The following is a 24,278-nucleotide window of genomic DNA, read 5'->3' on the forward strand; positions in this document are numbered from 1 at the left end:
ATCAGCAAAATCCTCGAATATTATTTTAAACGTTGAATAATGAAATTCCGGTGATCATTTAACTAATATTATACGAATTAATAAAAAATGTGAAATTGCTATGATTCCATTCCACTTTTCTATATTTCGTGTTCAACTTCCAGATTGAAAAGGTAGATAAACACGACTACGCGAAGCCATAGCCTACACGACTATGAAGGGCGAATTCAATCCAACAATTTTGTGCTATCTTCTATCATTTATTCTATACGTGGCATTTGTAGAGAAACGTTCTTTTTGTTGTGCTAATAGCATGTTGAACTAAAAAAGTCGGACACCTTATTTACGCTTTTGTCCTATTTTACTTTACCATTCTAATTAATACATATTGTGAAGTAAATAGGAAAAATAATAACTTTTACACTAGCAATTCTAAAAGATGGCCCAAAAGTAACGCATGATAAAACTGCGAAAGATTAGTTGCCAAATTTGATCAAACAGGTTCAGTAAATTAATTGAAAATAGAGCCCCTTTTTTGACTAACATGTTTACAGCATGTGACCCTGTTGGACCCCCATTGGAATGTCGAGTTTTCACTAACGTCGTTTTAAAGATTGGAAAAAGTTATATTAAGTAAAATATATATATTTGCGCAATAAAATACGGCCGGCTTAAAATAAAACGCGCCGACATTTTTTCTACCAAAATAAAAAGTAATTTTTCATATAAAAATTTTATTTTATTGGAATCCAGGGATATTTTACGTCTGTACTTATTTTAATGGTACTTGGCACAACATTAACCTGACATAACATGTTAAAGCTGCCAAAGATTTGTTTTTTTCGGTCTGCTACAATTTAAATTTAACGGATAGATCGTCTCCTGTACATAGTGACAAAATCACTTTTGCACCTAATTTACTTGAAGATTTCTCACTAATTTGTAGCATATTTCAGACTATTCAAATATTGCAGTACTGAGTATAATTTTGATACACCTAATCACGATTGTATGAGTCTAATATATAAATAAATAAATTATAATTTGTTTTAATGATTATTAATCCGTAAATAAACCCAGTTATATTGTCTTTTTATTAAAACACTGTTTGTTGTGTATTGTATTCTATTATTAAGACCATATCCATTTTACTTAGAAACTAAATAAATATTTTACAAAACGTAAACGGAAATGACATTAAAACAATATGTCTATTATAAAAAATCGATGTTATTAAATAAATTAATAAGAAATAAACAATTGCCCTCGTTGTAATTAGAAAGTTTGCAATTTTTTCAAAATTGAACTATTAAATATAAAATAATTGTTTTTAAAATTGAACAAATACATTTTTACACTAAAACGCGTTGTCAAAGCCAATAATGTCGTTTATTCTCTTAACTATACCATTTCTCGTTGCCTCGTTACTATACCAATCCGAATACGGCAGTTGGTACTGACCACCGGTTGGAGGACCGTACGCTGGTTTTGGAGGTCCGTAAGAAGGTCTTGGTGGTCCATAGGAAGGTCGAGGGGGACCGTAGGATCCTTGAGGTTCACCTTGTGGCGGACCGTAAGTGATGCTTATTCCTTCGTTGCCGTTGGACGGGCCATAACCTTAACAGAAGAGATGCGATTAAGATCAAATTTTCCGATGATGATTCTACTAAAAATTTTATATACTTACCATATCCGGTTGCATTTGTGGAGTTTGAAGTGGTGGTGGAAGTCCCAGTAGTCGTCGTGGTACCGGTGGTAGTGGTGGTAGTGGATTCAGTGGTCATACCGCTCGTTATCACTGTTTCCGTTGGTGTGACGGTTTGCCTCTGTCTCAGTATAACGATCTGAGTTATTGGATCGTAATCGTAGTCATCGTCGTAGTTACTTGCGATAGTGGTTGCCCTCTGTTGCTTCCTCCTGTTTTTATTTCTATTCCTGGGGTTTACAGTGGTTCTCCTTCGCTTTTTGTACGGTCTAGTGGTGAATTCATAATCGTAGTCGTACTCGTCTTCGTAAGAATCGACCGGTCTCTTGGGTTTCTGCCTATTCTTGGACCTGTACCTGTTGGTGGTGGTGGCATCTTCGTAGCTGTCGTAGTAGTAGTCAGGAGTCGTTGTTAACCTTCTGCGTTTGCCGGGGCTTCTTTTTTTTGGGGCGTGTCTGTTAGAAGCCCCTCTCTTAACGGTTTTCTTAGGCGTAAGCGTTGTATTGTCTTCAGTTACAGTAGTCGTTAGGTTTAGAAGGAGTGGCGCTAAATTAGACTCTTCGGCAATTGTATCTTCCAGATGAGGACTTTCAATGTTGGTGTTAACTACGTGGAAATCACCGCTATGGATTATTTCCGAGTTGCTGTCTTCAGTCGCAGGTTCGTTATCCACTTCGGTAGATTCATCATCAATTAATATCTCTGTAGGAGGGCGTTCGTTGATGTTGACGATCTGTTGCTGATTCGCAGGGGGGTAGGCGTCGATATGGTGATGGTGATGGATGTGTTGACCATCGTTATCTGTCGATGCAGAGTCTGGAGGTAGCGGGGGCCCGTAAGGGTTCTTTATTGGATGCCAATAATTGTAATGGTCGTTCTCGGTGAAGTGGTTGTTAGCTGGACTAACAGGACGCCACGGTACGGGCTCGTAGCTTAGACGTAAGGCACCTAAGGGAGCGTACTTCGCTATGACCGAGTTTGAAAGCAAATTCGCAAGTAACAGACCAAGCAGCGGGCCATATCCAAACCTAGGCTCTCGAAGGGACGTGTTATTAATTTTAACTGGAATAAATGGTAGAAAGTATAGTGAAATTAATTTAAAATTGAAACATGCTCTTAGTCTAAATATGTTGTCCAAGAACATGAGGATAAGGTGGCAACAACTACGAAATATTTTTTGAAATACTTACAATGTTCTGTTGTATTCAACTGCATATTTGCAACTAGCCTTAACGTAAGCTCGAGTGAGACTAAAATCTAACTGAAAGTATACGTGGGAAAGTTAAAACGGCGATATGCGGGTTATTTGCTAAAGTACCCTTATAATTTGTACATTTTGTAATATTTTTTCCCATTTTATCGCAAATAGTTTGTACATACGGATTTCCCTTCGCGTTGTTTCTTCCGCCATCTGTGAAGGTTCTGCTGAACTCAACGCGAGGCCTGTAACTTGCTAACAGCGCCATCTGTAGGTTACATCGCGTAGCGGTTATTTCAGCATAGTAGTTTACTCCTGTGTACCTCAACAAGTTCGATGTTACCGCTTTTACCTGATCATGACTTCCTCCTACCTAAGAAGATTTGTTATGGTGAAAATAGGAAATAGTATAAACCGATTAAATTATTCTGACAAGACACACAGATAAAGAATTACTCATATCTCTAAGTCATGTTTCTTTGTAAAATGTTTTTAATATTAATATTAATGAAACAAACATTCAAGACACAAATTCTTATAATAATAATTGATTGACTGACTTCATTTCCTGTTAAAAGAATACAGGCTTTTTTTGCTTCCAGTGGTGAAATTGTTTTTTAATTATTTTATTCTTTCGATTCTTCTATGGAGCCTTTTAGCTGGAATCGAGAAGAGGACACGCTTAAAACGCCAACACGATGTAAGATTACTCCGTAATTAGGTTATTTTTGCGCTGCGACATCAAAGATCAGAAAATTCTCGAATAAAAGACTCGATAGATCTTAGGTAATTGAATCTCTCTGATACAATTAACCCTTTGGAAAAGGGTATGTATGAATATTAAGCGCCGGAACAGTACGTTCGGCTTTTGTTGCTACTGTGTAACCTAAACATGTATCAGAATTACTTGAGTCGGTTGTACGTAAGACAAAGGACGAAATCACAAAGATACCTAATTGACTTATTTGTCGTACTCGGTTAATAACTTTGTGAGTTTAAACAGCTATTTTAAGTCCGTAAATTGTAAAAGGATCTGCGGTATTTCGAAAGTGTAGTAAAAACTTGATTATACGAATTATTGGTTGAAATCTCAAGAGTCTGTGATCCGAATGATGAAAAAACCTGAGATTGTTTGAAGAAACTAACCAAACAGAGCGGTTCATTTAATTAATTAAAAACAGCCAAGCATAAAACTTAATTAACTGAAAAACATTTCGAGTCTAAATGTTTACTTTTTTGGATAACCCCTAAGTGGAAATGAAATCAACGAAATCCTTTTATCTCTAATTCTATCCCATCATAGGGTGAGCGGTGAAAGTCGTCTCCCTAACCGATAATAAGGGCTGGCAACATTTTCACTAATATCGCAGCGTATTAGGGGTAATATAATATAGTAGCGAATGCCATCGTCTCTGATCGCAGGCTCAAAAATATAAAACTGCAGACACAGTTACAGTTTTAGTTGTTTATTGTATTTTTCACCTATCTTTCCGATTTTTAACTATTATAATTTATTATTTTCATTCAGCGCGCACTTGTGCTCCTTTCATTTGTAGACTTAGTCTACATTATTTAATAAACCCGATTCCGATAAAGGAATTAAACAAACAATAAAGGGTATCTTATCACCCAGTGATATCTCCTTTATTATACCATTTCAACGCCTAAGTTCCTGCTAGTGGCATTGTGACAGAAACAATATGTGATACCTCACATAATTCTGACAATGATCCACCCTACAGAACTTCTTCGAACTAATTCAGACGAGGAGCAGAATAGTTTTTCCGCTCCCGTTGGGAATTACTTAAATCAAGTGGACTGCGGGATCAGCGCCCTGCCGTGCTTGACGAAGTGCCTGAATTTGGAAAGGTGCGCGAAATTCGGCGTTTTCGTAACGGTTCTGTCACTAGTCGGACTCTTTCATGGTGCCATTTTGGTTTATTTTCGGGGTACGTCACATATATGGAGCGAACATTACAATATATCTCTGGAAACAGTAGGTAAGGTGATGTGACTTATTTAATGTATTCACGAATATGGGATGCCGCGCTGTTATCTAGGCATCGCATAAAATAGCTACATGTTTTTATTTCAGCCCATGAATCATGTATTGTTTGTTTAAAGTCACGTGTATAACGTTGCTTAGGTTATATCCAATATAAGTTATAAATCTTACTTGGAAAAGTGATAAAATTTCATCAACACGAATTCGAAAGTGACGTAAATATTGTCATTCCTTCATTTGTCGTTTGTAACATATCTTTTGCTTAATATTTAAATTATTCATTATTGTTATTTCAGACTTATTTGTAATTAGATTCCAGTTATTTTCAATTGTTTTTAATATACAAAGCGATTTCCTTTTAAATGTAGTAACACTTAAAGTTTAGTTATTATTTGTTTAGTTACGTTTTCAGAATCTATTTTGAAAAATAACATATTCTCTGTGTGGTATGTAACACGTGAGATATCACATTTAATTTATCTTATCATCATCAAAATAATTAAGGAATTACCCATTAAAAAAAATTTCCTGGCGGTTTTATTTTGACAAACATTTTTCACTTAACATTCAAGGGCTGCAGTAAAATAAATGAACATGCCACACTGTTAAATACAGCGTTGTAAAAATAGGAACGAAATTGTTTACTATACAGGGTGTTCCTCCCAAGAGGGATTCTTCTGTAACTCTGTAACTGTCAAATTTATAAAAAAAATGGTCTTAATAAAAGTTGTCTGGAATCATGTGGACCAAATGGTTTTTATAAATTTTATAGTTGCAGAGTTACAGAAGAATCCGCCTTAGGCGGAACGCCCTGTATACTTATGTTTCTTTTCCAGACTGGTTGATCTATACAAATGAGGTATTCGTGGGCTTATTCTCGTTGTGCGTGGCTTATTGGGGTAACAGGCTGCACAGAGCGGGTTGGCTTGGAGCTCTAACAATATTTCTTGCAATAGCGTGTGCAACTTTAGCAGTTCCTGAAATTTATAACCCATTAAGCGGAAGTGAAATAGATAGTTCCATTACAGGTATGCAGCACCGGGAGAAAAACAATCAGGAGTGGGATATAATGTCACTTTTAAGCAGATGAAAATACATCGCGCGGGGAATTTAAAAGAGCAACGAAAAACTTAACGTTAAATATTTCAGGTCCGATATTATGCAACTCCAACAGGTCCATGGCGTACAGCGATATCGACAAAGTCGAAAAAGAGGTCGACATAATAACGTTCGCAGTTGTCATTATATTCCAAATGATCCTAGCCATGGCGACTGTATCTTTCATAACGCACGGTATGACGTACATAGACGACCACATATCGCCGAAGCACAGCCCTGGATTCATAGGTAGACCATGTCATAGTGGTTTTAAGTTTATTTTCATTAAGTTTTTTAGGCTTAGCGTTTGGAGCAAACGAAATTGGAAAACAAGTCGGCCTTTACTGCTCTTGGGGTCCCTACGTTATAGATATCGACAGTATTTTCATATCACCAGGTACTTCCTGTGTTAGCTTTGTTCTTATTGCATCAGAAACAGTCGGACGCCATCGCATTTGATTCGAAACAATGAATTTTGAACGACATGTAAGCGTTACATCGGTATGCGCATGCGTCTGGCTGTTGGACTGCTCTAGGAACAAACCTATTATATCTATTTTTATCTCTTTCAGCATGGATCACCCTCCTCGTTCTAACTTTCATAATAGGAATCGCAATAGCCATGTTTCCCAAGGCCCTGCCGAATATCGTAATGATAAAATCCGTCAATTCCCTGTTAAGCTTGGCCTCAGGCAACGACTTGTACGAAGAAGAAGAGGTCGTCGAGGGTAGATAAAACAATACGAGTAAAAATAACGTTTAACTTACTGACATCTCTTTAGGATTCTTCAAAAGTTTGTGGGGTTTGTTGAAGAACAAAGTGTTGTCGCTAACTATATTCTCCGTGGTGTTTGTCCAAGCTGCTCTGATAAACTTCAGCATATTGCAGAAGCAGTTCAACCAGTCCAAGTACCACGTTTCCGTGCACAACGACTCGTCGGGATACAGCGATCCGTTCCTGATCCAATTCACAACGAATCTGCTGAAACAACCAATGGTAGCCATATCAGTAATCACGTCGGGAATGATGATAGCGAAGATCAGACCAAAAGCAAAATACTTGGTTTGGTGGAACATAATAGTGTTTAGTTTGATAGCACTGTTTTTCGCTAGCACGGTGTTTTGGAACTGCGCCGGAAAAATTGAAAACGAGCATAGTAATACCATTACCATACCTTATTGCAGCAGTCATTGTGGGTGTTCTCCCGACGCGCCCTTTCAACCCGTGTGTGTTGATAAGAGGACGTACTTCTCGCCTTGCCTGGCGGGATGCAAGAATTATTCTGCGCTACAAAGTGTAATGCAAACACTTATTGGTTTATATTTAGTTTACAGTCATCTGTTTTAGGTTTATACGAACTGCAGTTGTGGCCAAACTGTTACGGACGGTTCTTGTTATACAGACAACTGTAGCATAATCCTGGCCCTGTCTCAAGCAAACAGCATTATATCTGCCGGACTACTAGCGACTACGGTCGTTTCAAACATCGTCATAATGCTCAGGTGTGTTCCTACCAAACAAAAAGCGTTTGCTCTTGGTTTGGCGTACACATACTTTGGAATTATACCATACCTTCCATTGAGATTCTCCTACCGCGCTATAGCAGGTAAGTCTTACTTTCTAGCAGCTTATTTCTAGCTAAAGAATTTTTTTTTCAGATACGTTTTGTGAGATTCATGGAAGCAAAGGGTGCCAGTTCTTTTCGGAATACTTCCCGATATTTCTATCATCGATAACAATTTCCCTGATCTTGCTCGCGGTGGTTTTTGCTGTAATACTTTTGTTTTTCGTGGGAAAACTAGAACTGTACGATGATAAAGACTTCAAAAGTACGACAGACATGCAGCTGGAAAGGATTAGAAGAAATAGAAGGACGCAAAACAATGAGGAGGATAACACTGATTTAGATAGTGGTGGTGAGGATTCGCAGAGGTTTCTGAGAAATGACAGACAAATGAGTGAAGGTAGAATAAACTTGCCACGTCCTAGATCCAAAGAAGATAGAATAAGTACGTATTTAAGCGAAGGTGACTTGGTCCCACCTCTGAAGCCAATTCATAAGCGAAGCGACGTTTCCACCTCAAAAAATTCCACCAACTCTGGCTTGTCATCGGATTCCTTGAAGGCTATAGCAAGCGTTGTGGGAGATGATCATGATTCCGATTCATTTTCAAATACATCCAGAACAAACGCGCCTAATCGTCGGAATGTAACACCTAGTGGAAACGATATAGTCGAGACAAGCTTTTAAATTTATATACATACTGGTATTTTATTTACATCTAATCTATATAACATAAAGTAAATAATATCAGCTGGACTCCGCTTCTTCTCCCAATTCGATTTCCTCGTCGAATATTTTCAGTTCTTTAACGCAGTACCACACGCCAGCGTCGAAGAGGGTACCGATCAAAACAAACGTTGCTGCCGTGTAGTTCATGGTGTACCTCAAGGTTTCTCCGTTGTATAACCAGCAGTTACCATTTCCAGTGCAAGTCTTCCCCCACACCAAGCAAGCTTTGTCTAGAAAAGAACGGCAGTTTTTATTTGGTTCAAAAGAGCTCTCTATTCTTACCTAATATGATGCCAAATAGGATAGGAGAGGGAACAAAAGCACAGAGGCTCATCAGCGTTAATCCGAAGCCTATGGCTACGGTTTTGTCTTTTTCTTCTACGCACCTACAGACAATACAACTTATGTATTAGATTGAACAGTATTAAGGGTTTATTTACTTTTTATTTATTTTAAATTCATCGTTAATAAAATTTTATATTATTACTGGTTTTTCTTTCTTTAAAGTAGAGTTACAGCTGCAGCACTTACCTGACCGTGACCAAGAAATTGGAGGCTCTTCCAGTAGCGCCACTAAACTTCAAAAGACAAACGACGACTAGGAATATGTAGAACTGGTTCAAGCAATCGACTTGGCAGCTGCCCGATTGCGCTGTGCCTCCCTCCAAAGGTGGTGGTTGTAAAACGGTTTGTCCTTCAGAGTGGAACTGTCTGTTGCTGATACAGGAGCAGTCGGAGAATACGCTTGTATCGTTGATATTCTTCACAGTTCTGCAACCAGCATGGCAAGCGGATATGAAAGTGGTTCTCCCGTCTTGGGAGCAAACCGGGTTGTATTTTACGTAGTCGCAATGGCAGCGGGAGTTGCATTCAGACACCGGATTCATTCTGAAAATCAATTTGCCTTTATTTTGAAGGAGTTTTATTGTGTAACTTACTCTCCATTCGGTAGCAGTGGTGCCCTGTTGTCATTTTCAGTACACCCCAAGTAGGCGTAGGAAATGATTCCCATCACCGATATTGCTCCAACTAGTACATTCCAAGCTGCCATGTATCTAGCTCTAGGTTTATATTTTGAGATGATAAGTCCAGATAGCAAGATTCCTATTGCAGAAAAGACCAATCCAGCGCTCCCTGTGATTAGACTTGAAGCCGAAGCGGACTGCCTGTATTGAGTTTCGATGTACTTTGGTAGAAATATCCAGTAAGGCATATAGCCCAGGAAGTAGAACACTGCAGCAAAGTTGTTCAGCATCAGCGTTGGGTTCTGAATGATTCTTCTGAACGTCTTGACCATATCTAAAAGAAATCGGCAATTATGTAAGAGTTTGAGAAGAAAATAAACTATTTTAACTACCTTTGAAAGACGTTGGCAACTCAGGATCAGGTTCCATTTTGGTTGAAGACACTTTGGAGGCTTGGCGTTTCAACAGTTCTTTCCTCACTGCCGCTCTAGGTAAGGTCTTGGGAAAAAGGGCTAATAGTGTAGAAAAAATGAAAAGTACGAACCCTAAGATGATCCAGCCTAACCACCAAGCGCCTAACCATCGCGGATCTCGATTGCCTATGGTCGGTGTCAGAGTGGGATTTATGTACAGCTTGAGACAAACGGAAGCAAGGCCGTAACCTAGAGCAGGTCCCAGCATCCGAATGAAGCAAGAAAAACCTAAAATTTACGATTTTTAATACACTAATGCAAAAAATTAAAGAATTTTCGAAATTTTTCCGTGATTTTTGACAGACTGTATTTAGGTGAAAAATGGTCGTATCGAGAATTAAAAAAAAAGCATTTTGAAGCTCTAAGATTCTAGTTTTTAGTTCTTTCAGTTGAAATTTTTTAGGAGCTACGTTTATCATGCCATTCTAAGAAATAGCGCTCAAAAACCGTTACCCTTTAATTTTTTTCAAAAGTTTGACTGTTTGAAACAAATAAACGGTTTCCTAGATCGAGATGAAACTTCACAGGGTTCTTCTGGGTATATCGAACTGTAAAAGTCATGGTTAATATTAGTGAATTCGTGAATATTTCTATTTTAGACGTCGTTTTCTAAAAAAACATAAATTACCCTTTATTTCCTGTTTTTTTAAATTCCTGTAAAAGTTGAAAACTATTTTTTTTTTCTGAAAAGTTGCGGCAGCATGTTTTAGGAAGTTTATTCCAGTTTTCAAAACTGCCCTTCAATTCTCTGTACGACCATTTGTCGCAGAGATATCGATGATTGAAGACAAAAGGATCCTTTTCCATTAAAAGTCCGATATTTTGATGAAAAATGGTCGTATCGAAATTAAAAAAAAGGAAATTGAAGCTGAATAAACAAGCTATTTGGTCCATGCAATGGCTTAGCTGAAAAAATTTTTTCCAAGTCTGTGGAGTCAGAAAAAAAAGTTTCGAAAGATCAGTAAAAATATAAATCGAAAGGAGAGTAAAAAAGTTAAATCGAAAGGGCAGTAAAAAAGAAGCGAAATAACTTTCTAGAATTTTCCAACATAGCTTCACTTTCTTGGAATTAACCGCATTCGACACCCGACGTAGAAAGCGTAGCAGATTGCAGTGCAATGTGTATACTGTGTTCGTGGACTCAGAAAAAATAAATTGTAAAATTTTTTTGTCGCGCTCTTAGAATTGCATGATAACCGTAGTTCTTAAAAAATTTCGACCGAAAAATCTAAAAACTCGAATCTTAGAGCTTCAAAATGCTTTTTCTTAATTCTCGATACGACCATTTTTCACCTAAATACAGTCTGTCAAAAATCACGGAAAAATTTTGGAAATTCTTTTGGCCTTTTAATTTTTTGCATTATTTATTATGTTAAAAAGATTTGATGGACTTACTGAAAAGCGCTGGTGTTTTCGACTTCTTGATATTATCGTCCATGTAAGATACCCCAAGGGTGTAGTAAAGAGACCCTCCTATACCAGAAATGAACTGTGCAGCGAATAATATCAGCTGTGGGGAGTAATTCCCTCCCTCCATTTCGCATTCCGACGTCGTGGAATTTTTACCGTGACATAGAAACTTGCTCTGTTGTTTCAGATGTGCTTCTTCTGAAGCGTTGTCGTTCGTCCTGTGTTCTAGGGTCAGTGAAAGGGCATCTGCGCCTGCGCCGTAAAGGAAATGAGGCAGAGCTGTCAAAAGACAGAATAGCACTACGGTGTACATCCCCAGTGCCATCCATCTGGGCCTGTGACCTCTTCCCGCGTAGTAGCTTAGTATAACCGAGACGAGCAGTTGACTCAAATCATTGCCCACTGAGATTACACCTGAAAAAATTCAATAAAAATGAGACATCCTAGATTATTTCAACTACGAGTTGCCGAGTACTTGTTGTACTTGATTTGTGTAAAAAATAATACAAAAGTGCAGTAAAAATATGTTCTCAACTACACCGTATAGTAAATAAAATATCCCTCTTATTTCTCCCTTTCGCAGTTGTCATATGAATGATTAATAGACGGTGCCTATAATAAATTAAAATTACCCGAATCACACTAAATTCCGCATTGCTGCACTGCACTGCTTGGCAATTTGTCAACCATTTGTCAACAACTGAGATTTATTGCCCAGTCGCCCAGTGCAGCTGTGTTATACGCCGTTTGCTCCCACTAGCATTATTCGATATGAGTATGGCTAAATAAATGTGGGAAGAAGTTTTTCAAATATTTAAATGCGGAGTTGCTGCGTTAGCGACCGAACCTGGTACATACTGCCAACCTCTTGGTTCTTCAATTGAGATCGGAAAGACTATACAAGAGAAAGGCTTACTGCTGTAACGTTTAATTTTGGGATGTCGAAATTGTCAAGTAAATTCTGTTTGATACTGTATTATTATTATTTTCAAGTAGTAGGAATTGAATGGAAAATATGTAATAATCTTCATGCATGTTCAATCATTGACCCTTAGAGTCTCAATGACTTGCTTATAGTAGATGTTTACCACCCTCATATCGTACAGACTATGGGTGCAGAAAGTTCTTCATTATCAATGGATTCTAGTCTTCATATATTTACCATTACCAAATATAAATATTTAGTAAATCACTTTGCTCCTATATATAGAAAATTTCTTAGAAATCAGTCCTACTGATGACGGTATTGTCCAAAATTATTGTCAGTTTTGAACGAAATTAAACAAGCGATCCGCTACACATAAGCATCAATCAATGAGGGTTTATTTTTTTATATACATATTTATCGGATAAGGAAAGTGATTTATTTAATATTACGTATGATATTTTCAATGAAATATATTTACGTCCTTATGAAATACAAACAATAAAATTAAAATTTAAAATTGATTGCTTAATTGAGTATAAGATAGTTGTTTTGCAAGAATGCGATTTAAAGAAAATTATCAGTTTTCGTTTTTGTGCTATTAAATCAAAATATACTATTTGCATACAGTCGCTGTGTCGTCATTATAAAAGTAACTTGTATGGTTACGGCTTTTTGAAAGTTATGAATGGCCTATTTATAGTAACTATAAATAATTTACGCAAATAAGAAGACTAAAAAAACTATTAAGATAACGTGCAATAAATTAAAATATTTTCTGTGATACTGATAATGAGCAAATAGGAATTCTTTGTTTCATTCATAAAATCTTTAGAAAACAACTAAATTCCATGCAAGATGTTGCGCAGTTACAGGAAAGAAATTCGAAAGATGCGGACATTTTAGCCTTACGTCCACAATTTTCTATTCTGATATTTTATTTATATTTCTCACAATTCACATTTTTATTAAAGAAAAACTTTGTCGAGTAGCCTGCTTATATAAATATAAATTGAGGATTTAGACAATGACTGTGACATATTAATTTATTTGCACTGAACAAATAGTGAAAATATACGTGTTAAACAGGGCTTATATCTATAAACATTGAAAATAATGAGACGAAATATTTATGTTATTTGCGAAGTAAATCGTTTTTTAAATATGCAAAAATGCCTGATAATCGTCTATCTCTATCTGGCGTCTATTTTTTTTTCTAAAAATTATATCCACGCTGTAACAAAAAGTATGGTAAAATTCCTCGAACTTTTTCCATGGGTAAAAAAAAACTCAAGTAAAATTCATGTATAATCAGTATATATTTTAAAGGTTTTATTTAATATTACTTGAACATTTCGAGGAATTTTACTATACTTTTTATTACAGTGCAAAGAAAAGGTTTTAATTTTTTTTTTTCTTTATTTTCAGGTGGCAATTAGACATTTGGACGCTGCAGATGCCGAATTTCACAGGCGTGATTTACAAGGTACAATATAAGTAATTATAATTAATTATTATGAACTGATTGATTTGATATACAGGGTGTCCCAGAGTACGTGGGCAATCTCTCGACTTTATACAAGAGACGTTAAAATAACATGATATGTTCCTATAAAAATTTTCCCTAGAGAGCCCCCCCCCCTACGGATATACAGGCCCCCTAAAGGACGCCCCTGAAAATCGATTTTTTATTTTGTGTAATTTTTTTTAGATAGACACAGAAAGAATGCAAATTTCATCGGTTTATTTCTCTTTATGGATGTAATAAAAATCATATTAAACAAAAACAGTTTTTTCTCGAAAACCAAGAGTGCCTTTTTTTAGTTGAAGGTTCAAGCTGCCTAAAAATATCATTTTTGTGCCTTTATTGTAAAGGGTGAAAAAAATTAACAATTAAGCCAAATTGTTTTCATGGGTCAATTTTTAAGGGTTCTTATCTGTTGTCCATCGTATTAAAAAATAATTAAATTACACAAAGTATTTTAAGTTATTAAAAAAAAATCGCTAACCAATACCGATAAAAAATTAAAATCAAGCCTTGACAACTGAAAATAAATTTCGGACTATCTGTGATCCAATAGACTTTTTAAGCTGCATGTATCAAAAAGAGAAACGAATTAAATCGGCCCATAAGCACCGTTTTCAGTGTAGTTTTAGCAAATTATTAATTAATTTCTGTCTTTGTGGAAAATTTCCTGACGCTTGCTAAGAAAATGGCATCGCCCTATTACTAACCTGTGGTGCGGCTGGGTATCTTGAACCTTTTTTCCAGTGTGGTAATGGTTCCATTAAAATACGCGTAAGCAGCCGAAAAGACGCAGCCTAACAGGCCGTACAGGAAGACGTACGCCTTCTTGTTGGCAAATTTTTGCAGACAGGACCCTTTCATGAACCACACGCCACACGACGTGTCCTCGGTCAGCAGGATTTCGTCGACGAAAGTCGATTGACTGTTCACATCCGGTAAAATGACGTCAACTTCCGGCGCGATGTTGTTTATTTTAGGTAACAACGTTTCGATCAGTTGCAACCTCTCTTTCTGGTTGTTCACGTGATTGGTTTCCATGTCGGGATGGGGTAGTTTTACTTAGAAGACATTTCCTTTTTCTCGGCGTCAACGCGATATCTGTAACGACAGATAATTTATTCATAGAAATTTTTTGAGGTGCTCGCTGCAACGTGTTGATTTACACTGAGCGTGTGACGTTTTTCTTTGAAAAAGAACCCGTGTGGAGTTAAATTAAAAATACATATAAATATTAAAGATAAGGTAAAGCTAACACGTAGTAAGCTTACGTAAATTAAAACAAATGAAAGTACTAACCTTAGAATTATTACCGCTTGGCAAACGAGCTCAGGAACATTGTTTTATTTACCACACAAATTTAACAGAGCAATGCTGGAGTTAGTGTCTGTTAGTCTAGTTTAAGATCTATTCATTGTAGTCAATCATCTAACCAAAGTTTGTTGATGCTTCGCATATCTCCTACCCAGAAATGGGACCACTATTATCCAATTGGCCAGCTACTACACATTTCGTGTAGACTCATTTACAACATCAGCGTCTTTAATGTCCATGCGAATTGCGTCCTCTCGACTTGCTTTTCCATTTCCATAAAATCGCTCAGGTATTTTCCCTATTTTCGTACATTATGTGCGACGCGAGCCAATTTTTAATTTGTGTCAATATTAGATTACATTTATAATAATTGCACTATAAAAAAAATTATGTATGATAAAAATGTAAATTAAATAATATTTATACAGGGTTCTATGAATTATGTCAAACTTATGATGAAGGTCAAATTCAAGGTGATCACCTAATTTGTCACTCAAAAGCCTACAAATTTTTTTGAGGTCACTAAAAAATTGTGAGTCCGTCGTCGAAAATGAAAAATGACAGCAGGAATAATCACTTGACCTCTACACGACCTTAACCATTGCCCTTAAGGTCAAGTTTAAGATCATAATAACATGTAGAATTCTACGCTCTCTTATTTCTAGCGTCGAAATAAGGGGTCGCTACTTCAAAAACCGATATGACCTTGACTTGTTCTTTTGACCTTGACCTCAAGATCAAGGTCATTACAGAGTACCTTCAGGTATCTACCCAGACTGTCAAAATAAAAAATTACATTAAAAATCAACATTTGACCTTGAACTGACCTTGACCATTGACCTCGAGGTCACGGTCAATGTCACGTCCGGGTGCAGAATTTTCTGCCCTTTCTATTTCCGGGGTCGAAAAAGAGGTTCGCTATTAAAAAAAATCGACTTTATCTTGATATGACCTTGAACCTTGACCTTTACTTTGCCGCCGAGATTTTTTGCGGTTTCCATATTAACCCTGTAGAATAACACCATATTAGATTTCCAATAAAGAATTACACGTATTATTAGTAGCCTGTAACACCTCAAGGTTTTACACTTGGTTTACGTTAAATTGTGAGAGAAAAATAGGTGTGGAAAATCAAGACGTGAAACTTCGGGGATGTGACGGATTACCTCCCATTACCCGACATTAAAATGGCAATTTAGCGCCTGAAATGGAAGTTCAGCGGTGAGCCAACTAAGAATTGGGAAAATATTAAGTGTCCGCCGACCCTCTAAGTTGGATATAACCGCGAATCTTCATTTACTTAACACTCCTTCACCGAAGGAGTTCACCTTCCTTAACGAACGTGTAATTTTTCATTACGTGCCGGGATCAGGAGTGGAAACGTGATCAGATTTCGGACTCGCCGATATGCCTAGAGACGGCCAGGCTACGAGGTGGGCACAGGACCGTTCCTGCGCTCCTGACCGTCTTCAACCGGATCCGGCGGCCGCGCCCTGAAGGAATGTAGGCGCTACTATGGTCCTCCCTTTCTGTCCGCGTTTTTTCAGTCTTCGAATTTTAAAAAATTTGTATTAGATTTGCAACATCGGACTCTCTTTTCTGAACTTTTTCCTTAGAAAATACTGAATTGGATGTATTTATTTAGTTTTTAACGGTTTTCTAGTGGAAAGTTACATACCAGTCTATTGGCCACAACGTTCTTGTAAAATTATTCTTGAAATTCATTTTAAATTTAATTTATGTAAATTCACCAACAAAAATAAATTATTTAATTTGCGAATTATTTAAAATGTAAATTTATAATTTAAAATTGTCAGGTCTTTCCCGAATCTATGAAAATTACATTTTAATGTAATATTACAGTATACTACATTTGTAATGTACATAAATCATTGTAAATTATTTTTAAATTTATAGAAAACATGTAAACTAACCGCTTTAGCTAAAACTTTAAATATTTTATGTAAAATTACATTATACGCGTAACTTTTCACTTTTAAATTTTTGTACATGATTTGACATATTTTACATGAAAATATATGTCATAATTGTCTCAGATTCACGGTTCGCTGTAAATTTACAATAAAGTTTATGTAAAATTACACATTGCAATATTGGCGAGTTTGATTATATCGAGCATGTTTTATCTCTTGTACAAGCCACATAAAATGTAAATTTACATAAAAAAATGTGTCGAGGCAAGTATTTCACTGTAAATTCTCATTTGCCGCAAGATTACTTTAAAATCGCGATTTTACACTTTTTTCTATTTTACAAATTATTTAAAATGCAGTCTTTCCCGAATCTATGAATATTACATATTAATGTAAAATTACAGTATACTACATTTGTAATGTACATACATTTTTGTAAATTATTTTTAAATTTATAGAAAACATGTAATCTAACCGGTTAAGCTAACACTTTAAAAATTTTATGTAAAATTACATTACACGTAACTTTTAATTTTTTAATTTTTGTACATGATTTGACATATTTTACATGAAAATATATGTCATAATTGTCTCAGATTCACGGTTAGCTGTACATTTACAATAAAGTTTATGTAAAATTACACATTGAAATATTGTTGAGTTTGATTATATCGAGCATGTAATTTTTATCACTTGCACAAGCCATATAAAATGTAAATTTACATTTTACAAATGTGTTGAGGCAACTTATTTCACTATGAATTTTCACTTGCATACACATTTACATCAGAAATAGTAAAAACACAGAACAGACTACATTTTAAAATATAATAGTGCACCAAAAATATGAAATAGTATACTCAAAAGCTTATTGTTTGAGTATACTTTAGTTACACTTTTTTCGCGCAAATATAAAATTTAGTATGTAACTTTCCATAATTTTTAGCAGTCTACAGAGTGGTTCCAAATTCAGTACAGTGGCAGAGGTACTTTGTCGGGGAATGAAGAAAGGTAGGATGTGATTTAAGGAAGACACTGAGAGAATTATTAGAAAGTTTAGTGAAATATTTTGGAAACGGTCCTGATCGTACGTCCTCGGGCAAGCCAGGAGGTGGGCAAGGGCAAGTGCAACCCCCGACCATTATTTAACCCCCTTTCAGCCCATTATAATTTTTAAGCCCCCAATCTTTACCATTATACATTTAGCTTTAGTCTAGAATCGCAATTTTTACCGCGATGGCACGTCTTAGCAGGCTCAATGCCCGAGCAAATGCTTAAATCAACACGAAAAATAAGTTATTCAAATTAAAAATGTAATTTCAGCGTGCAGCGAAGTTATTACATTTTAATCCTCGACCCCTGATACTCCGCCTAAATGCGAGACTGTTAAAAATATTAAGCAACCGGAACAAATCGACAGCCCGGGCAACGGGATGCCTTCTGAATACATTAGACGATCAAGGAAAGAGTTGGTGGATCCCAGTTGGAAGAATTACACAACCATTATACGAGGATTAAAGCGAAATCACGAGCGCGACCTAACCATCCTTAGCTACGGCAGCGGCATTGTCTCGGACCGACTCGTTTGGAAAAACGAATAAATATCACCGAGATACCGAGATACTTCTGCTTCTGCTTCTGCCACGCCGACTAATACCGCGCGATGTGCCGTAAGACTATTAAAACTCTAAACGCAATGCGAACCGAGCTTTCATTATTTGTAATCTAACGGGACTTATGGAAAAAGTTTCCATTTATTTTTAATTCCCTACATTCCACCCTTTTATTGAAAGCTGGGGAGTGCGTCTTACCTTGGTTCTGCCGTAAACCTCGCCGCAACGAATTTACGGCTTTTTAAGTGCGTCAAACCGTACAAATTTTAAGTAACCCCATTATATTTCATTTAAAAACGTCTATTATATCGGCCCACCTTAATCAACCGAATTAAAACGAATATTGAATACACAATTTTACCAATAAAAACCGACACGGGCTTTAAACTCTTTCTTCCTCCGCCGTATTAAAACATTTAATTAATAAAGTCCTACCCAACTAAAATAAAGAAAATTAATTAACCGACGTTTTCATATTTCCTCGATGGCAACAAAAAGTTTATACAAATGGTGACCAAAAATGAAACCTCGGTTTCTTTGGTGAATTTTAAGGCAGGTCTTTCCTATAAAGTTTTTATCTAGGACGCTTCCTTAAAAAGATACAGGGTGTTCAACTTCAAAAAATATTTTTAATTTTTTTAAATAGTTTAAAAACTAGTAAGTGAAATAATTTGAAATTGGGCACACGTATTTATCTAAACATTGTCCAAAATCTGAAGGCTTTTCCTAAAATTTACATGCTCCAGTGGCGTAGATAGAGGATATCGGTAGCATATTTTTCTGAATAAAATAGTACACCACTGCTTTGCGGTAACAACTATGATATTTTCGGATTCGTCTTTCAATTTTCCACAAATTACTACTCTCTTATGTTTTTCGAAAAAAGCCTGATTTTCGGGTAAAACTTAAAAAACCAACTGAAAACACTTTAGACAAGGGCGGATCTGTTTTAAGGTGGATGTGAGAGGGGGCAAGCAAATTTTTTTCTGGATTACCTTCAGTACAACTCACATAACAAAATATAGATCCCTAGATCTGCGCGAGGTCCGGAACATTTTCAAAATTGCAAAAATGTTTAAAAAATTTTAAAAAATACCTATTTTATCTGAGTTTTTTACTTATATCTTGGAACTTATGCATTTTGGAAGAATATTGAAGAGGGAAAAAGTTTTAGAATTGAATTTTACATAATATACTGGAAGTTAAAAATGTTTAAATTTATTACCCATGTTACAAAATAGCAATAATTGATGGAAAAAAGGCAAAATAATCAAGTTTATTTTGGATAATTTTTAAAATATTTTAATTGCTCCAAGGGCATTCTAATTTTGGTAAAAAAACAACACACCAAATTTCATTAAAATCGGTTCGATAGTATTCGCAAAATAATTTTTTGAAAAAAATTTTGAAAAATATCAATATCAATATTTTTTACTTATAAGCATTTTTCTAATATAATTAATTTTTGGGAACATTGACCAATGCGCAATTTGTTAAATTCCATGCTTATCAAAGCGACAGAAATAACAAAAAAAAATAGCAATCCTGCCAAGGTCACAGATACTGAAATAATTTAACTTGATACAAATACGATTAAAAACATAGTTTTAAATATGTAACTTAGCAGCAACAATTCTCATATTTGTTTTGTTGTTCACGACCAAGACAAATATTACTATATTATTTTCACGTACCTTTCGGTCCAGAAACTGAATTGTATTTTGAAGTATCTCGATTTTCTCGTATTTTCTTCAATATCTTTGGTAATATTTTCAATTTTCTTAGTAATTTTCATTTTGTGATAATAGAATGTTTCGTGGTATAACCAATTTAGGTATATACAAAAAAATAGTATGTGTATTTTTTTAACAGAAAAGTTAAACAAATTTAAATGCATACATAGTTGAAAAAGAAACATAATAAAAAATGATTTAAGGCAGATATTTCCAAAAAAAATTAAAGATATGTATTTGTTGTGCGGGTTGCCTATATTGCAGTTTATCCTATGTCCATGGAGTACGTATGTTTCATCGGAAATATAGAGCGTCGGTAGAAAATTGGGGTATTTATATACAGGGTGTCTCAAAAATAAATTACAAAATATTAACCATGATTTGATTTCTAAAAATTTTAAATTTTTGTTAATCGCTGCTGGAGCATTTGATTTAGTAATAAAAAGAAACATAATTGGAATAATTACTGCTAGTATTTAGTATTTAGTATATAATATTGAGCCTTCTGTTAAATTAAAACTGATGATTAGGGCTGTTCGAACTGAGCCGCGAGACGTAGGCGTACGCATTATTTATTAAAAAGCAACAAATTAAATTGTCTACGATACACCACCATAAACAACAACGAATAGGAATATATCAAGGCAACAGTATACTAACGTGGCGTGAACCTTAAAAGCATTCTTAGGCAGCGGCTCACGAATGTCTCGGTTGATTCGCTTGGGACGTCATCGAATTGCGGCTGTATTTATACCCAAAATATATGATAATTTCACACAAAACAGTATTTAAGAAGAGGCTAAACGAATTTTTAAATGTAATGAGTTTTTATTCTCTAACGGAATAATCGACAGTTAAAATTCTTATATAAATGTTGTTCTTGACTAGTTAAATACACCTTAAAATTGTGGCACTTATTTCTAGGAAAGTCCCTTTAAAGGTATTTTAGAATATACGATTATTTTTTCAAAATTTCAAATTTTAAGCTTGGTCGGTTAATTCTGAAACGCCCGGTATGAGCGTAATATAAATAATAAATTAAGCCCGTTACTTCCATTTTGCTTGGGGATCGTGCCGATTATTCCTTGACAGGCGTGTATATCTATCCATCTGCAAGAAAATTCTCGGTAATGGAGGAGAATAATTCCTAAAAAATCATTTATTTTGCGGTCCCGAGATTTGGGCGCGCCCGGGGAAGATTAAATTGTCGTATTCAATGTGACAGCTTTAGTGCTTTCTAATATTCCGCCGCAAATAAACCTAAAAGAAAAACGATGATAGAGTCATCTTAAGAGGCAATTGTTATGCAAAACGGGCATGGGGCCAAATCACCACCTGTTCTGAGGGCGGCCTCTACCGTTCATCCTCATCAAGAGGACTTCTTTCAGAGTCGGACACACTAAAGCCAATCTTTTGTATTTGCTCTATTTTGAGGCAGAGTCTCGGCATTACCGGCTTCTTGGCCTGGAAAGAATAGCTATCTAAAAGGTTTTAATACCGTAGTTAGAATAATTGCTACCATATTTAAGTCCTCGTCTGAGAAAATAAGGACTCCGCCAGCGGCGTATCCCGCCAGGCCAAGCACAAATACTTAACAAAAGATATGTTTCCCAAAAACTGTTAAATATCCTACTTTTTCAAAAGACAAAAAAATTGTTATAGAAATAAATTATTAAATACATTTATAAGAAGGTAACTAAATAACGCAATAATGCAAATTAAAAATAACGCATAAAATTATGATTAGGAATTCCAAATATTATTATACTGGTTTATAAACCAAAGAAATTATTTTTGCAAATATTGTTAAACCCATTAAGTTCTAATAGTTTTAAACGAATGTTTAAAGGTTTATTATAAACTCTAAAGGTACTTAAATCATACTACGTTATTTTGTACACTCATAATTCTATATTTGCGTAAATTTTACGTAAACAAGAGAGCAACCAAGTTATAATTAATTTAATACTATTTCAGTAATTTGGAAGTATTTGTAAACATTTGAATTCATGATTTTATTGTACCCCGTAACCAATAACCCCGTAACCCCATGACCCAATAACCCGTAACCCCATGACCCAATAACCCGTAACCCCGTAACCCAGGGTGTGCGAGAGTGTAGATCCATAAAATTCTGTGGGAACGTAGATCTCAAACATCAAGGCTTCCAAACTGCATGACTGTGGGCTGATAGGCCACCCTAACCCCATGACCCCCTAACTCGGGGTGTGCCTGGGTGTATAACCGCGGAACTCTATGGGAACATGGATCTCACACATCAGAAGTCCGAAACTACATGACCGTTAGTTAGCAGGCTCTCATAACCTCGTAACCCCAGACCCTGCGTGTGCGAGGACGAAATTCTGAGAAATTGAATTTGTAGTCTTGTTGTTGCCATCAGCATATTCAAATATCAGGTTACGGGGTTGTGGGGTTATGGTGCAAAGGGATCATGAATTATATTTTTCCAATAATTGACTACTCATGTCTGTTTGTAATCTCGAAAACCACTTTTTGGAAGCGTTTCTTCATAGGGTCAAACGGCCCAGCACACTTTTTTTGTGGTGCGGTACAGTGTCGATTCAAAAAAAAAACACAAACTTTTATGCCCCATTTCATGGGTCCACAAGACCCTGCATGCCCTGGGTCAAGGGATTATGAACTCCATAATCCCTTGACCCTTGTGTAACTACACATAACTACAGATTCAATTCCCCAGACTTTCGTGGTTATACATCCTCGCACACCAAGGGTATGGGGTTACGGGGTTATGGCATTATGGTGCAAACGGATCATGAATTTTTCCAATCAAGTCGGTTTGAAATCTCAAAAACCGCTTTCCAGAAACGTTTCTTCATAGGGTCAAACGTCGTTGTGGTGCAGTAGTGTCGACACAAAAAAAATATAATACAAATTTGTATGTCCGAAAACATGGGACCACAAGACCCTACATGCCCTGGGTCAAGAGATTATGGAGTTACAACAGAACTACAGACTCAATTCCTCAAAATTTCGTGCTTATACGCACACCCAAGAACATGGGGGTACGGGGTTATTGGATTATGGGGTTTTGGAAGACTGCCAACTCGCTGTCATATAGTTTTCGACCCCAGATGTATGAGATCCATGTTTCTATAGAGTTTAGCGATGTCCACGCACACCCGGGGTTACGGGGTTATGGGGTTATGGAAGCCTACCAACTCACAGTCATATAGTTTCGCATCCCTGGTATATGAGGTCCATGTTTCTACACTCTCGCACATCCCCGATTATGGGGTTACAGGGTTATGGGGTTATGTTTTTCATTTACTGGCTACTAATTGGGTTTGAAGTTGCCCTTTCGGTTTTTCCAACAACTTGTCCTCTATTGGAGGTAAATTCCGTGGCAGCCGCCACTGGATGCAGACGCGAAGTGAGGGGCTCTGTAGCGATTCAACCACATATTTCATACGCGCGATTTAATAAATTAAAGCACCCTCGCGAGCTTCTGTTTCTCCGATTCCGGCACACACAACAAATCGTGCCCTGTAAAAACAGCTTCCCGGAGGCGTTTCTCGGCATGACCGCACTCACGGACGGCACTGAAAATCAGGGCTATATAGCCTGGATTAAGCGTAATGAGGAAGAAAAGCAACAGGAAGGAGAACCGGGACAGAAATAAGAGGATAAAGGACATGATAAATATTTATTATTTGTGTAATTGTGGCTATATTAAGTTGATGAATAGTTGGTTCTATTAGAAAAGAGTCGTACTAATCTTGATCGAAATGGGTGTAATTTGATACAGTTCAGAAAGAAATGAAGTGTGTTCTCTCAAAAAAATTAAAAACGTATATAATAAACTAATTTTACTAAACAAATAACTAAACATGTTGGGTAATATTAGACTTTCGTTAGTTTAAAGACATTTTACGTTTGTACTTATGTCTTTAATATGAAATCTTTAGTACGAGCCCTGTGAATAAACAATTGCGTCTGGTCCGTCCCATAAATTTAACACCCCTCCAACTAACATTCGGGGAAAAACGTTTAAATGATAAAGACTTCACGCACAGTGGTGCGTTGTATTTTCGTGGGATGGGGTTGAATTTAGAACCCCACTAATGT

At 36.2% G+C, this 24,278-nt stretch overlaps 3 protein-coding genes across 5 annotated transcripts; 1 reads left to right on the forward strand and 2 right to left on the reverse strand.

Annotated features, from left to right (window-relative positions):
• Positions 1-1,336: 1,336 nt before the first annotated feature.
• On the reverse strand, positions 1,337-2,899 carry LOC108916095 (putative uncharacterized protein DDB_G0282499). Its single transcript, XM_018722296.1, has 3 exons — positions 2,875-2,899; positions 1,667-2,746; positions 1,337-1,596 (listed from the first exon to the last, which is right to left on the reverse strand). Exons 1-3 carry the CDS (start codon positions 2,897-2,899, stop codon positions 1,337-1,339), a joined length of 1,365 nt encoding a protein of 454 aa, XP_018577812.1.
• A 1,661-nt stretch (positions 2,900-4,560) lies between these two features.
• LOC108916887 (solute carrier organic anion transporter family member 1A2) lies at positions 4,561-8,254 on the forward strand. 2 transcript variants are annotated; one of them, XM_018723203.2, is made up of 8 exons: positions 4,561-4,882; positions 5,724-5,915; positions 6,037-6,234; positions 6,284-6,382; positions 6,558-6,713; positions 6,768-7,282; positions 7,334-7,592; positions 7,645-8,254. In XM_018723203.2, exons 1-8 carry the CDS (start codon positions 4,609-4,611, stop codon positions 8,235-8,237), a joined length of 2,286 nt encoding a protein of 761 aa, XP_018578719.1. In that variant the 5' UTR covers positions 4,561-4,608; the 3' UTR covers positions 8,238-8,254. The 2 variants fall into 2 exon arrangements, with proteins under 2 accessions (XP_018578719.1, XP_018578720.1); XM_018723204.2 differs by lacking the exon at positions 5,724-5,915.
• Positions 8,227-14,982, reverse strand: LOC108916888 (solute carrier organic anion transporter family member 5A1). Of its 2 annotated transcripts, XM_018723207.1 has the most exons (8): positions 14,877-14,982; positions 14,288-14,678; positions 11,113-11,541; positions 9,637-9,945; positions 9,218-9,578; positions 8,811-9,167; positions 8,562-8,665; positions 8,227-8,509 (listed from the first exon to the last, which is right to left on the reverse strand). In XM_018723207.1, exons 2-8 carry the CDS (start codon positions 14,616-14,618, stop codon positions 8,298-8,300), a joined length of 2,103 nt encoding a protein of 700 aa, XP_018578723.1. In that variant the 5' UTR covers positions 14,619-14,678; positions 14,877-14,982; the 3' UTR covers positions 8,227-8,297. The 2 variants fall into 2 exon arrangements, with proteins under 2 accessions (XP_018578723.1, XP_018578722.1); XM_018723206.1 differs by lacking the exon at positions 14,877-14,982 and having other exon boundaries at positions 14,288-14,728.
• Between the last annotated feature and the right edge of the window lie 9,296 nt (positions 14,983-24,278).

This window comes from Anoplophora glabripennis, unplaced genomic scaffold (assembly GCF_000390285.2).
Source record: "Anoplophora glabripennis isolate ALB-LARVAE unplaced genomic scaffold, Agla_2.0 scaffold2, whole genome shotgun sequence".
Classification (NCBI taxonomy): domain Eukaryota; kingdom Metazoa; phylum Arthropoda; class Insecta; order Coleoptera; family Cerambycidae; genus Anoplophora; species Anoplophora glabripennis.